Source organism: Chiloscyllium punctatum, chromosome 37 (genome assembly GCF_047496795.1).
Source record: "Chiloscyllium punctatum isolate Juve2018m chromosome 37, sChiPun1.3, whole genome shotgun sequence".
NCBI lineage: Eukaryota > Metazoa > Chordata > Chondrichthyes > Orectolobiformes > Hemiscylliidae > Chiloscyllium > Chiloscyllium punctatum.
The window spans coordinates 44,530,254-44,546,194 of record NC_092775.1 but is presented as its reverse complement, the minus strand read 5'-3'; the positions used below and the strand labels follow the sequence as shown (position 1 = coordinate 44,546,194).

The 15,941-nt window shown below is 39.4% G+C and overlaps 1 protein-coding gene across 2 annotated transcripts in view; it reads left to right on the top strand.

Annotated features, from left to right (window-relative positions):
- Positions 1-15,941, top strand: part of LOC140463064 (peroxidasin-like) — a 200,236-nt gene that overhangs the window by 78,679 nt on the left and 105,616 nt on the right. For both annotated transcript variants that reach the window (XM_072556721.1, XM_072556722.1), the window contains exon 2: positions 5,302-5,373. In XM_072556721.1, the coding sequence (XP_072412822.1) occupies positions 5,302-5,373 (72 nt within the window). The remainder of the gene's footprint in view (positions 1-5,301; positions 5,374-15,941) is intronic.

Below are 15,941 nucleotides of genomic sequence, written 5' to 3'. Positions count from 1 at the left end.
AAACAGGTTGGTAAGTGCCTGGAATGCATTGCCAGAAGAGGTGGTGGGGGTGGATACAATAGCAATGTTTGAGGCATTTTGACAGATACATGAATGGGCAGGGAATAGAGGAATACAGACCATGTAGAGGCAAAAGTTATTTAGTGTAGAAAGGCATCATTTGTTGGCACAGTGTTGGTTGACTGAAGGGCTTGTTCCTGTGCTATACCGTTCTTTGCATCTTTGTATTCTTGTAAGTGCCGGTTAATGGCCTCATTCCAACTCCACGCTTTTGAAGTAGGTTTATTGGCTGTTGGCTATGTATTGGTGATAAATGAAATGCATATTGAATTCACCTGGGGAAGCACTGACCGTTTGAACTGTCATGTTCTGAAATGGTGATGAATTTTTACAGTCCATCCATCAATGTCACTTTTAGTACTTTTACACTGTGAACTGCCTATTCGTTTCAGTGTTGGGAAGCTGTGATTTTTTTCATAGCTTCCATCATGCCCAAATGTAAAATGGGCTGATTTCTTCTCTACCTGTATGAGTACTTTTGGGTTGTTGCTTGGCAACAAAACTTAAAGGCAACAGGAGAGCCCATGCAGGAAAATGGTGAATTTTAATCCCATTCTTGATGTGAGCATTGTGGATCGTGGAGCATTTGCATAGATCAGAAGACGAGCCCTTATCATCGACCTCTGTCCTAATGCTGTGACGACAATGATGTAGCTAGTCCAGTTGGTTCCAACAAATTCGATTCTTGGACATACAACTCCATTTATAACTAAAGTGGAATCAGTCTAATTGCTGTATTTTTTAAGAATTAATGTTTAGCCCTGTCTGAATATCTGATTGTTTTGAGCATGTAATATAATGCCCTCTACACAGTCACCAATTTATTGGCTATTTATTGGGAGGAGACTAGGGATATCACATCTGAGTCCAAGTCTGAGTGCAATCCAAAGACCTCTGGGGTAAATCAAGGAAACTCTATCCCTAATTTTTCTTTTTCATTTACTGTGCTTTCTCATGCCCTCCCCTCCCCCAAAAGAAGAAAAACATATTCTCGCATGCAGTTGATTTTTATTATCTGATATCATTGATCTTCAGTACAGCCAGTGAATTCGATATAGGGTGTACTGACTTGGCAACTCATTAGGTAAACATAACTCTGTGAACCATTATGATAATTAGCATTATTTAATTAACTGTATTCCATTTGTGAATCAATCTGCAAACTAAAAGAACAAAATAATAATTTACAATTTTGTTTCCAGTTGTCATTCTCGTGGGATAAATGGAATACCACAAAGTGTTGGTGAAATATTATATGTGAAAGAACATTTTAAAATCAGAACTGTCATTCATACAATAGGATCTTTCTTTGCTGCAATATATAATCTCTAATAAGAGCCAGCTGCCTGTTTCACATATTGGAGAATTCAATATAAATGAGTTCATTCCTTTGCTGGCTTCATATCTGCCTACATATCCACTTAAATCCTTGTGCTCATTTGCAAAACACCCCATGGTCTTGGCCATACCTATCTTTTCCACCTCACTCCGCTTCATGTTTCTGAATGTGTTCTTCACTCATTTGATTTATGACTCATAGAGTCATAGTCACAGAGTCATAGAGATATACAGCATGGAAACAGACACTTTGGTCCAACTCGTCCATGCTGACCAGATATCCCAACCCAATCTAGTCCCATTTGCCAGCACCCAGCCTATATCCGTCCAAACCCTTACTATTCATATAATTATCCAGATGCCTTTTCAAATGTGGCAATTGTGCCAGCCTCCACCACTTCCTCTGGCAGCTCATTCCATACCTACACCACCCTCTGTGTGAAAAAGTTGCTCTTTAGGTCCCTTTTATATCTTTCTTCTCCTTTGCTTAATCTTTTCTTGATGCTGCCATTGCCAGTTGGAGATTGCCTTCTCTAAGTACCCTAACCAGCTCTGAAAACACACAATTCTGGAGCTCACAGCCAGTCAGGTGGTGTCAAACATTTTGAGTCTAAATGACCTTTCATCAGAGCTACTAAAAGTATCAAAGAATCAAAATGATATAGGCCATTCAGCCCATTATAACTGCTAGCTTTTTGATTTGAACTATCCAGTTAGTCTAATTTACTTGCTGTTACCTTTTATGTTTTTCCTTGCAAATATTTGTTCAATTTCCTTTTGAGAATTTTTTTGTTGAATCTGCTTCCATCTTTTAGATATTGCATTCCAGAGATCTCAACACTGTACTAAAAACATTCTTACTCTGAGTATTTGGCAGTCGACTTAAATTTACCTCCTTTGGTTACTAAACCTTCTGCTATTGAATGTACTTCATCAAAACTACTATTCCAGCAAACACCTAACCAGAATTTAATAAGGATTTAGTGCCGCTTCCTTGCTTTTCTTAGCTGTGCTTTGGTAATAAGTCACAGATTCAAATGCTTTTTAACAGCCTTCTCAATGTGTTCTGCCACCTTCAAAGATTTCTGTGTATACTCCTTCAGGTCTGTTTATGTATTTCCTTTAAGATTGTCCAAATATATTGCCCCGCATTCTTCCTAATAAAAATAATCACTTCACATTTCTCTGCGTTAAATTTTTTCTACCTTGTGTTTTACCTATTGAACTAGTCTATATGTCTAATGAAGTCTTTGCTATTCTCTTCATTACTGGTTACATTTGTGACTTGTCATTTGTCAACTTGAAGTTATGTTCAGTACATCCAAGTCTATATCATTTAGCAAATACAGGTAGTTCTTTAATGCAATGGTTGCATTCTTGTGCAACCCAGTGTTATAGAAAAATAGCTCTTTAGAAACGGTGCTTAAAGTGTTGGTGATGTAATCACATTACAGCCAATACACGTTGTAAAAGTTTGCGCTTTAAAAACAAGCCCCCCCCCCCCCCCCCCTTCATCAAATGCATTATAGCAAATTTGCACTAACGAAATGCACATTATAGCAGAATGACCTTTACTTATCAAGGGAATTTTATTCACCATAATTTTATCTATGCAATGTCAGCCATTATGGACTGGACCAGACCAGACCAGACCCCCTCAAAATATTTTTAGAAGGTAGCCTCGACCCTAACTTTTTCTTATTTTAAAGATAGATGTGAAGTGTGTGTTCCAGGTGTGATGCAACTGGTCAAACTCCTTGACATTAAGCAAAATACAATTTATTTAAACACTATAGTTAAGATACAAACAAAAGAGAGAGGAATTTAGAATAACTTAACTATTGGAAAACTTGCTGAATGATAAATGCAGGGCCTATCACTAACTAATTGTTCCAATATAGTGATATCCCATAAGCGCACATCTTGGCAAAAAGGTAAATTCAGACACAGATTCTTATATGCAGTTCTCCAATCCAGCAGAAACAACATCAAGAGAGATTTTGGAGAAAGCAGTTAGGAATAATTTCCTGGAGCTGTAACTCTTGTGGGACCTCAAACAGCTTCTGACTGCTACAGCTTAAAAAAAACTAGAGCGCTTAGGCTGTGAGAACAGGCCACTCCCTTTCCATTGTTACAACTGCTTTTTTAAAAAAAACCCGGAGGCCTCCTAAGTTATTTACTTAGGCTGTTTTCAGTAGCTAGTTTGGTACCTCTGCATTTACAACCTCTCTTTTAAAAAAAAAACTCAGGACAAAATAATCTTTTTAAAGTAAAATCATCACAAAGCACAGAAGTGAGTACAAGTAAACCAGCATCCACTGAACCCAGAGCCATTTTTAAAAGAAATGAAGGACACAAGTCAACACTAGTGAGGAATTGGAGGAAGATGATGTGACTAATTATCTCCAAAGGGACAGCAAAAATAATGAAGGATAATTTAAACTTTGTCACAAAAATATTATGACTTTATATTGGGCTATTTCACTGTGTTGAGTAGGATGAATAATACTGAGTCCGTGGGAGAGAGTCTTTATATTGAGGCCCTCCAGCATAGAAGGTAATCTCGGGTAAATGATTGTGCTGAAGATGGAGGTTGCAATTCTGTCTGGATGCCTCCATAGAATGTGGATTTAGCCTAAGAGAATGTGGATTACTAGTCGGTACCCAACATGGTACATTACAGAAAAGTAGAAGAAAATGAGAAAAGCCATGAAGGTTTTGAGTTGGAGAAAAAAATGTTATTTTATCCCTGAGCAATGTTGAGGAACATGAATATACACAGCTCATTATTCCATTTGCTATGCATAGCTAAATTATAAACCCATCTATTTTGAATACATTCATGCATCATCCATGTTGCCCGTAGTAGCTTTAGACACGTGATGAGCACAAATGACCTTTAGTGTTTCTCTTTTACGGATTTCTCCAGCCCATATTAGTGATTCATTTGGTGAACTTGAAAGATAATTGACCTCTTCTGGAAAGATGAAATTGATTTCATAACAGCTTGTTAGTAATGTTGGTATTGAAATCACTATTATAGTGTATCGAGATTTTGATTGTAAATCTGTTGACTGCTGTGGTTGAATTGGGAACGTATCTTGCCTCTAAGAAGATTTAGAGGTTGCAGTCCCATTTCAGCACTTAAACACAGAAATGAAGGCTGATGCTCTATTATTTCACTGAAGGAGTGCTGCTTTCTCAGACGTGTTGTCATTAAGGTAAATGAAATAATGATACTATTTTGAAGAAACGTGGAAGGCAATGGCCTAGTGATATTTGTTGTGGTCTATTAATCCAGAAACTCAGTTAATGTTCTGGGGACTTGGGTTCAAATTTGTCGTGTCAGAGAGTGGAATTTGAATTCAACAAGAATCTGGAATTAAGGGTGTAATGATGACTGTGAAATCATTGTTGATTGTTGGAAAAACCAATCTGGTTTGCTTAAGTCATTTAAGGAAGGACATTCCCATCCTTACCTGGTCTGTGGGTCAGACCCAGACCCACAGCAATATGGTTTACTCTTAACTGCCCCCTGGGCAATTATGGATAGGCAATAAATGCTGGTCCAGCCCACATCCCATGAGTGAATTTAACAAAGATTTGCATGCAGGATTCTGGATTCATTCATCCAAGATTAATCTTTATTGTGAAAAGCTGAAGATTCTGAACAGATTCCTAAAAGTGTCACTTGTCATATCCTACTAATCATAGGACAGTTTTTGTCTTCACACTCTGTCCTTTATCTCTCAACGAATTACTTGCCATTGCTCCAATACCACATGCTTTTCCAAATATTTTCTCAATGGCCAAAATGTGGCTGAAGTTTCACAAATTAAACTTAAAAATACACTTCTTCATTCATTTTAAAGTAAACAATGCATTGTTTTTCATTTATTGCAGGGATCTACGGTTCAATCGTATTAAAGAAATTCGTCCAGCCGCCTTCAAGCGACTGAGGAATCTGAACACTTTGTAAGTTGAAAAATGGCTTGTTTTCCACAGCACACTTATTCTCTCCATGTAGGCTGACATTAGAGTTTGTAACATGGGAACTTAAGTTGGCAATTAAACCATCCTGAGTGCTTTGTGTACATGGGATTGGTTCCAAGATGAGCTCAATGCAAAATCATAATGTAGCATTTAATGTCCTGGCAGAGTTTGGATTCTCTCCTGACTGGTGAGGGGGCACCATTTAGTAGCAGTTGTCCACATGACAGTGAGACTAGCAGCTTTGAAATGTTAATAGGATTGGAAATGCTGTTCCTTTTCTGACAAGCTTTTCTTTAAACAATTAGTGAATTTGGTTTGAGTTATCTGGTTTCATGGATGCAGTAATTACTATCTCTGTGTGGCCTTTTCGAAGTTAATATTATGCAAGTATCAACTGACCTAGAGAGAGTACCCAAATAGTCCAATGTGAAACAGTCACAGTTATCGTTCCTTGCTTTGACCTGTAGGGTTGAACGATTATAATGATAGTTAGACATTCTTCTGCAATGAGTTGTTCTAAAGTAGCTGCTTAGAAAACATTATCCTTGGCAATTCTGCAAAAAAATCCTTATTAAAGCACTTCTGTCCAAACAATGTTGCTGCTGTTTATCAAATCAAATGTTTGCATTTCCAGTGGAATGGATGCCATCTTGCACTGACTGGGAGTTGATTGAAGAAGTTTCCTGGGAATAAAAGCAGCCAACTTTTTTTTGTCACTTCTTCTTTCTTCCTCACAGTTGTGTGTAGTTTTTCTCAGACTGTTCAAACAATTGCACATTAATTTAGGCCCATCATTTATTTGTTATGGTGCAAGATGTCTCTTATTCTGCATTTCTTTTCATCCTGAGCTAGATAGCTGCGAGGAAACTTGCAACAGTAGCCCACTATGCCTTCATACCTTGCATCATTACCAGTGCCACATTCAGAGACTTTGATCATACAATCCCTGCAGTGTGGAAGTAGGCCATTCAACGCATCCCACCCAGACCCACTCCCCTCCTCCCCTATCCCTGTTAACCTGCATTTCCCATGGCTAATCTACCTAGGCACTTCTAGGCCACTTCACCTAATCTGCATATAGATTCATAGAGCTATAGAGATTTACAGCATGGAAATAGACCCTTCGGTCCAACTTGTCCATGCCAACAAGATATCCCAACCCAATCTAGTCCCATCTGCCAGCACCAGGCCCATATTCCTCCAAACCCTTCCTATTCATATACCCATCCAAATGCCTTTTAAATGTTGCAATTGTACTAGTCTCCACCACTTCCTCTGGCAGCTCATTCCATACATGTACCACCCTCTGCATGAAAAAATTGCCCCTTTAGGTCTCTTTTATATCTTTCCCCTCTCACCCTAAACCTATTCCCTCTAGTTCTGGACTCCCCAACCCCAGGGAAAAGACTTTGTCTATTTATCCTATCCATGCCCCTCATAATTTTGTAGATACATGGAGAATGTGCCAACATTTGCCTGAGGGTGGAATTGAACCCAGGTTCCTTGATGCTGTGAGGCAGCAGTATTAATCATTGAGCCACCATGCTGCCCCTTGGGGTAAGACAACTCATCCTGCTGTCAAGACTCCATGATAATACATGTTCTGCCATTAGTGTATGATTAGACATTTAAAATGCCCATTTTTAAATCAATCCATTAATGTTAAACATTTTTGATACTTTTCAAACTTTAACAAAATGAAGGTGAACAGATGGACCTAATATACCAGAATTTTAAAAGCATTATTGAAATTTAAAAGGAAAGAGTAAATTTATGCATGTACTCTCTCAAAACAGAACCTCAGTTGTCAGAAAAAAACATATATCAGCAATTCATCATGTGGTAATCACCATGTAATTTTTGTTACGGGTCACAATTAATTTATTTTTTCCCCATCGAAAGAGCCTAATCCTGCTCGGTTTTGGATTGCAACTCTGTTGCAAGTCATTTAATTGTCATGTCTTGATTCTTGCTTTTCACCCCTCGAACCCAGTGCAGCTGGACAACAGGGGAGAACAGTTCGAGGGTGATAGATGGTTAACTGTGACATAGTCTAGAATACTGAGAAAAATAAGGAAGGATGGTGTACCACAGACACAGTCATGAACTTGTCACTTATGGTTTTTACTGGGACAAACATATTCAATAATCTTTTTTTTTGTCCACTTCAGTGTTATTAGTACTATTGAGGTCTTCAGTCTCTTTTGGTGTAGAATGGCTGCATGGTTGCATATTGCTATGTTTTTAATTTGCTTCAGCTTTTATTTTGCTGGAAGAGAACCCAATGTTTTGATTTATGTTTATTTAACAGTTCAAATTCCTATTTCTAGTGTGCCAAACTCATCAGAAGCAGTAGGGTGTTGGTTCATTCACTCAAATTCCTCAACATCCTTTATTTTGGCACACAGTAGGGCTCCAAAACAGAAGGGAATTACTGGTCTAAAAAGGAAATGGCCCAGAAGTATCTTTTATAAACTAGATGAGTAAAACCTCTCTAACGCACACAGATTTTCTGTTTTCAACAGCTTTTATTATATAGACATTAATTATACCTTGGGGTTAATTATGATAGTAAAAGTGACATGTCCAAGTCGATAGCCAAGTAGTTTCTTGAAAAAATGTACAAATAAGCATAGGCCACTCAGCCCTTTTGAGTCTGCTCCACTATCTATCTGAACTAACGTCAACTCTACATTTCTCGATATGCTCAATAATCTTCTACCCCTTGGAAATTAAGAATCTATCTCTGCCTTAAAAATATCAAAAAGGTTCTACATCTGCCTTTTGAGAAAGGGGATTCCAATGAGAGACAACCCTCTGAGGGGATTTTTCTTTTTTTTTCTTTTTCTTCTTCTTGCTCTTAAATGGGCGGCCCCTTTATTTTTAAACTATGATCTAGATTCTCCCACAAAAGGAAAAATCCTATCCACATCCACACAGTCAAGTCCCCTCAGGATCTTGTATGTTTCAATTAATTCACCTCTGACTATTCTAAACTCCAGCCAATACAGACCTGGCTTGTTGAGTCTTTCTCCATAAGGTCATCTGCTTATTCCAGGTACCAGCAAAGTTGCACTAGTGGTGCTACTTTTTAATTTGCAGTCTTTTAACAGAAACTGGTCAAAGATGGATGTTCTGTTGCTAATGTGGGGTGATTTAAGATAGTTTTAGACCTTTTTATTATTTAGGCTAGAATAGAGGATTAAAATGATGTCTATGTCTGTGACCTAATCTCAATTCTGATGACAGCAAGCTTTGGCTTGGGTATTCAAGTTTAAAGGGTGTCCAAATTGTTTTACTGGGAAGAAGGGTTTTAACGCCTATAAAACCTTTCACAGCAACCAAGGTATCTATGCTGAGGGTTAGTAGACTGCTGCTGTGCAAAGTTCCACAAACATCTTGGGAATGTCAGGTTTTTGTAGACTGTTGGGATTTAATCCATTTATTTAGTTTCAAGATAACATGATGTTTGGGAGTGCAAAGGATTGACAACAGTGTTTTTACCTGAATACAAAACCCTTGTGACTCATGTTGCCAAAGTGACGAACTTTGAGTGGCCAGCCCATAGGGAGGTTTTTTTTCTTAAAAAAGCACTGAACCTCACAGACAGTGTCTGTCAATCTGAACCTTGTGGGCCCCTAACTAATGGCATTGTGGGTCAACCCACAGAGGTGGACTGTAGCAGTTCAAGCAGGTAGCTCATCACCACCTTCTCAAGGGCAACCAGGGACAGACAATAAATGATGGCCAGCCAGTGATGCCCATATCGCACAGGTTAATTAAAAAATACCTGAGAGCAAGCTTGACCTGAGAATTCAACACAGCAAATCTGTGGTCCACCATGCAAGAATGCAGGTGGGAGGCTGTATTCAGATTTAAGTGTCTGCATTCAGAAATAAAACAGGATTGGAAGATTCAACTAGCTTTAGTCAGAGTGAGGAATGTTGGTGATTCTCTCATGTTGGTCAATATACTGCCAAGAAATGCTGTTGACTAGGTTGAGATAACCTGGCTGGTTTTGCGTTGGGTCTCTGGCTGAGGGACCAAATCAATTAGATCCTGCTGTCAGCCTTCCAGCTGAGTACTTCATATGGAGCAACCTTCCTGAGCCAGATCTACCAGCTAGCATTTCATCAAAGAATGGGAAACATGAGAAATTACTAACCAGTTCCTTGTGGTACGCGTCATCGATCAAATGACAGGTTTTGAGCTACCATGATGAGAGTGATCCTTTTTCAGAGCATGCCCCTCTATCACAGTACTTCAGCACATGGAGAGACACAAAAATGCAACTGAGGAGAATTCCCTCTGCAGACTAATCGCTGTAAACTCAGTCAATTCAAAGGCTACCACCTGGTTTTGGGGATTTGCATTTGCCAGATAAATAAACCTGTGCTAGACTTAGTCTTGGGTAACAGAGGTGAGAGGTCAGTGTCTCAGCCATAGAGGTGATACGTTCCCTGATGTTTTTGAAAAATGTGGTTTTAAGGTTTCAATTTGTGTGCTGGATCTGCAAGAAAGCAGTTGTTGCTTATTGAATAATGAAATATTAATATAGAGACCTCTGAAAAGTTACAATTATGGCTTTAACATTAGTTGATCTCACTGGGATGTGATATCACAACATGTTCTGAAAAAAAATGCTTCATGTGTTGAGGAATTTTTAACCATCATGTGCCATCTGCAGGAATTTTGTTTTTGTTTTGCTTTCCCATACTCTGTAACAATCCCATTCTGTTACTTCACATCTGTCTAGCCCTGAAGTTTGTTGATGGCAACTTGAATTTTGGTTGTTTTTTTATTGTCATACGTACCGAGGTACAGTGGAAAGCTTTGTTTATGAGCAGTATAAGCAGATCACAGTAAGCAAGGATGTACAGATCAGAACGACTTTAGACAGAGGCATCCAGGTTCAACTGCATGGGGTGTGTGCTAGGTGAGATAAGCATTAGCAGGATAAGCATTATTTGAGGCTAAAGAGTCTATTCATCAGTCTAATAATGGCGGGGAAGAAGCAGTTTCTGAAACTGCTGGTGCTTGTGTTCAGGCTTCTGGTATCTTCCTGATAGAAGAGGTTGTAGGAGATCATTACTGGGGTGCAATGAGCTTTTCTGTGGCAGTGAGCCAAGTAAATGGACTCCATGGATGGAAAGTTGTCTTGTCCATCTGGACTGTGCATACCACCTTCTGTAGCTTCTTATGGTCCTGGACAGAGCAGTTACCATACCATGTCATTATGCACCTGTACAATATGCTCTCCATGATGCATCTGTAGAAGTTGGTGAGGGTCCTTATGGACATGCCAAATTTTCTGAGCCATCTGAGGAGGAAGAGGCGTTATTGTGCTGCCTTGACTGTCTCATCTACGTGGGACGTCCAGGACAGGTCCTCGGTTATCACCACTTCGAGGAACTTGACGCTTTCCACCCTCTCGACCGTTATTCCATTGGTGTAGATGGGGGGCGTGTTCTTCTCCTTCCTTTCTGAAGTCAAGGATTAGTTCCTTAGTTTTGCCAACGTTGAGAGAGAGGTCATTCTCATTGCTTAAATGTAGAAGGACATTTTCTAGACATTTGGATGTGAGTTTGCTCGCTGAGCTAGAATGTTCATTGTCAGATGTTTCATCACCATACCAGGTAACATCATCAATAAGCCTTCGGATGAAGCACTGGTGGCATGGTCCAATTTCTACTTGTGTTTAGGTTTCCTTGGGGGTGGTGATGTCATTTCCTATTCTATTTCTGAGGGGTTGCAAATGGGATCCAAGTCAATGTGTTTGTTGATAGAGTTCTGGTTGGAATGCTAAGCTTTTAGGGATTCCCATGCATGTCTCTGTTTGGCTTGTCCTCGGATGGATGTGTTGGCCCAGTCGAAGTGGTGTCATTCCTTATCTGTATATAAGGATACTAGTGAGAGTGGGTTATGTTCTTTTTGTGGCTGGTTGATGTCCATGTAGTCTGGTGGTTAGTTTTCTGCCTGTTTGTCCAATGAAATGTTTGCTTCAGCTCTTGCAAGGTGTTTTGTAAATGACATTAGTTTTGCTTGTTGTCTGTATAGGGTCCTTCAAGATCATTAGCTGCTGTTTTAGTGTATTGGTGGGTTTGTGGGCTACCATGATGCCAAGAGGTCTGAGTAGTCTGGCAGTCAATTCCAAGATGTCTTTGACATAGGGGAGAGTGGCTAAGAATCCTGATATTGGAGATCCCATGGTCATCCCACACCAAAGTCTAAAACACTTTGTAGAAGACTCACATCACTCCATCCACTCCACTGGTATGTCCTGTTATTGACAAACATATCGGATGAATGCTTTAAGTCAGATGTGTCAAAGTAAAGCACTGATTCAAATGGTCAAATGTGATTTATAATTTTGACAGACAATAGGCCATCATTTCAAAACTGTGACAGTGGGCTCATGTTTAATTTTGTTTTGTTAATTACTTTAATCATATAATTAGCTTTTATATCTTAAGTTGGATAAGGCTTCTACTAAAGTATGTTTCCTGTCAGTAAAAATAATTAGCTTTTTATCTGAGGCAGAGATAAAGTGAGGGCTGCAGATGCTGGAAATCAGAGTTGAAAAGTGACTCTGGAAAAGTACAGCAGGTCAGGCAGCATCTGAGGAGCAGGAGAAGGGCACATGTCCGAAATGTCGATTCTCCTGCTCCTCGGATGCTGCCTGACCTACTGTACTTTCCAGAGTCACATTTTTCGACTATGTGTTTATTTGAGGCAACTTTGTTATTAGAAAGCTGATCCAATTTTAAAAGAAATGTAAAATACAGATATGGTACATCAAATCTGGCATCCTCGAGATCAAGGCTGTCATAGAACATAGAACAGTACAGCATAGGAACAGGCCCTTCGGCCCATTATGTTGTGTTGAACACGATGCCAATTTAAACCAATCCCTTCTGCCTGTCAATGATCCGTATCCCTCTGTTCCTTGCTGCTGCTTGTGCTTATCTAAAAGCACCTCCACTACTATCCCAGATATTATAATCCAGACACCTACCACACTCTGTGTATTAAAAAAGACTTGCCCTTCTCATCTCCTTTCAAACTCACCAACCACCCCACCCACCTTAAATGCATGCTCTCTAATATTAGACATTTCTTCCTTGCCATTATTAGACTGATGAACAAACTCTCTAACTTCAAGTAATATTGATCATCTTATTGTTGTTCTTGCCTTGTGCACATCCTGTGTCATGTAATCATATTGCCTCATTCTGTCAGAGTATTTTTTCACCCTATGATCTGTTCATCCTTGCTCACTATAATCTACATGTAATGCTTGCAAACAAAGCTTTTCACTGTACTTAAGTAGACATGACAATAAATTAAATCAATCAATCAATTTCAATTCTGGGAAAAAGATTCTGAAGATCAACCCCTTTCTATACCTTTCTATGCCCCTCATAATTTTATAAACTTCTTTCGGGTCTTACTCTAGCCTCCACCGCTCCAGAGAAAATAATCCCAGTTTCTCCAGCCTCTCCCTTATTGCTCATACCCTCTAACCCAGGCAGCATCCGAGTAAACCTCTTCTGCACTCACTACAAAGCCTCCAAATTCTTTCTGTAATGTAGCAACCAGAATTGAATGCAACACTCAAAGTGCAGCCTACTCAAGGTCTTATAAAGTTGGAACATCATTTCCTGACTCTTCTACTCAATACCCCAACTAGCAAAGGCCAGCATGCCATATGCTGCCTTTACCAACCTATCTACTTGTCTGGCCATTTTCAGGGAACTATGGACAAGGACCCAAGACCCCTGTACATTAATGCTGCTAAGGATCCTGCAGTTAACTGTGTATCTTTTTTGGATATTTCCAGAATTTTGTTTGAATGGTTCAGGGCATGGACAGTTCAGATGAAACAATGTAAGATGGAGAGGAATGTAAAGCTACTATTTAGCATGGAGCCACAACATACAAATGCAAAACATGGCCAAATTGCCCACTTCAGTTTTTCAATATTACTCATTAAGGAAAATCTAATGCCCAGTTTTTGGACACTGCCAATTTTTAATGAACTGGATTTGAGGTTCTGTACTTTTTGCTTTTCATACAGAATGAATTTTGACAATTAGACTTGGTTCAAAAACTTGAAAACCGTCCTCAGTCATTGGTTTTTAATTTCATTCATAATCATTGAAATTTTGTCCACTGCTGGCCTTGCACTCCTTCCCGTTTACTATCACCATTAACATTTGGGGGCGTGCATGTCCCTCTTTAGTTAGTCAGTGTCCCAATGTTCCCTGACTGATCTGACAATCCTGTAATTATTTTTATACGACTAAGATGTCTTTCAGAAGCTTTCCAACTGATTTCAAATGGAGCCCATTTGATCTGTATCCATCCATAATGCAGATCCCAGCCTGCCGTCACATATGGAATAACTCTGCATATGTTAATTTTCTGTGTTTCATATCATTGGGATTTTCAAGTTGCCTGCATTTGCTGACCAAAGTCAGTTGTACTCCAAGCCCACCACCACACTACTGCATTTATCCTTTCCGCATAACTTTGGAATCTTACTGTTAATCCAGAAAACTGAATGCTGTTGCATGGAGTGGAGAACCAGGAGAGATCCTGCTGAAGGAATATTTAAACAGATTATAAACCAGTGATAAATACCAGTGTGAATTGAAGAGAGAGGACAAAGAGTAACAAAAGAGGAACAGGAGAGTTTGTGGGATAGGGCAGATAATGGCAAACTGTTTGTATGAATATCATGGGATGGCTGTTGCTGGGATCAAAAGGAATGCTACTATAAATTGCTAATGCAATTGTCCACTCTGAAACTATTGGAAAATATTTACTCCTTCAGTTGTGCAGGTGCACCATCACCTGCGAGTCTCTCACAATTCAGCGTTAGGAAGAAACTGTTCCATCATTAGTGGTCAAAATCCTGGAACTCCCTTCCTATAATGATACTGTGGATATGACTCTATTACGTTTACTGTCACAGTTTAAGAAGATAGCTCACCTCCACCTTCTCGAGCGTAATTTAGAGATGGGCAATGAAGGCTGACCTTGTATCCCATGAACAAGTAAAGCATAAAGTGCAGCATAACTTTACGTGGGATCTGTGCCCAATTGTATGTTCTGCGCGTCGATGTGCCATCGACCTATGGTTGTGATTGCTTTGAGTTGCTCACATTTTTCTGAATTTGTCAGCCAATATTTATTGGTTTTTGAGGTTGTGATGCATACTGCTGCCATGAGGCAGCCATAACTGAGTTGGTGGGAAATCGGTGCAAATCCACAAATGAAATCTGTGCCATGATGCCACCTTCTCAGCAAACTGGTTCTCCCAGTAAAAATTTCCCAAGTGTCTAACTGGTGGGTTTTCTAGGCATTTCCTTTCTATGTTTTATTGTCCTTAAATCCAGCAAGCACTTCAAACCACCCTGTGATGCACCCCCCCCCCCCCCCCCCAAAAAAAAAGAAAAGTTTAAAATCATGAAGATTCGAATATGGAAAACCCCATTTAAAATGATTGCAGTACATTCATGAGGACAGGAGCAAGTGTGCAATGGAACTAAAGCATCCTTTCACCACTTCCTGTCCATACGCCACTATTGAAAGTGAAAAGCCTGGAGACCACACAAAACTCTGGTTTCTGTGTACTGCAGAAAGTTTGACATGAAAAGTGACGTGTGTTGTAAATATAACCTAAAATGGCAGTTATAGTGAGGCACCTCATGTACAGAATTAGAAGAAACTAATCTGAATGTCATGAACTGTACACACTTGAAGTATATTTTTTGGGGGGAAAAGGCATCTCTACAACTAAAGTCCCTTCTGCCTGTTTGACCTATTTCCTAAACAACTCTGTTTAGAGAAGTTATTACACACTTCAGGAACAGGTGGGACTTGAGCTTGGGCCTTCTGGTTCAAAGGTAGGGATACTACCATGGTGCCCCAAGAGCCCTCCACCCCCACCCACACCTGGTTTTCCCACACAGGTTCCCATCCAAGTACTAACCAGGCTTGAGTCTACTTCACTTCCAAGATCAGACAAAACCGAGTGTTTCTGCCTGTTTGCTTCCAGCAACTATTCATCTGTTTATTGCCTTTTATTCCAAAGTCTGTGTCATACCAAGAATATCTGGCTCTAGTCTCCCTCTCCCGGGCTTTTTATCTAATCTACTAGTGGGAAATTTTCTGGATGGTTGTTGCTCCATCAACTACAAATTAGGTCTCATAGACTTACTTTCAACTGTCAGATGTCATTCTTTCCCTCATCCTTTGTGTGATAAGTGTCACCATCAGTTCACATCTTTTAAATATTCAATGAAATAAATCTAAAACCAACAAATTTTAATACAATAATCAAAACTCATTTAATTCATAAAATAGTTGTGCAGTGTCCATTGTCTCATTCTTCTAAGATTCAGATTTTGCAGTCGGTGTCCCCTACCTTTGTGAATAGATTGTGACAATTACAGGTAATTCTTAGGTGACATGTGTTCTGGCAGTGAGACTTGGTTATATCATCACTGAAGAATTAGGGAACAATATTTTCGACAGTGCTTACC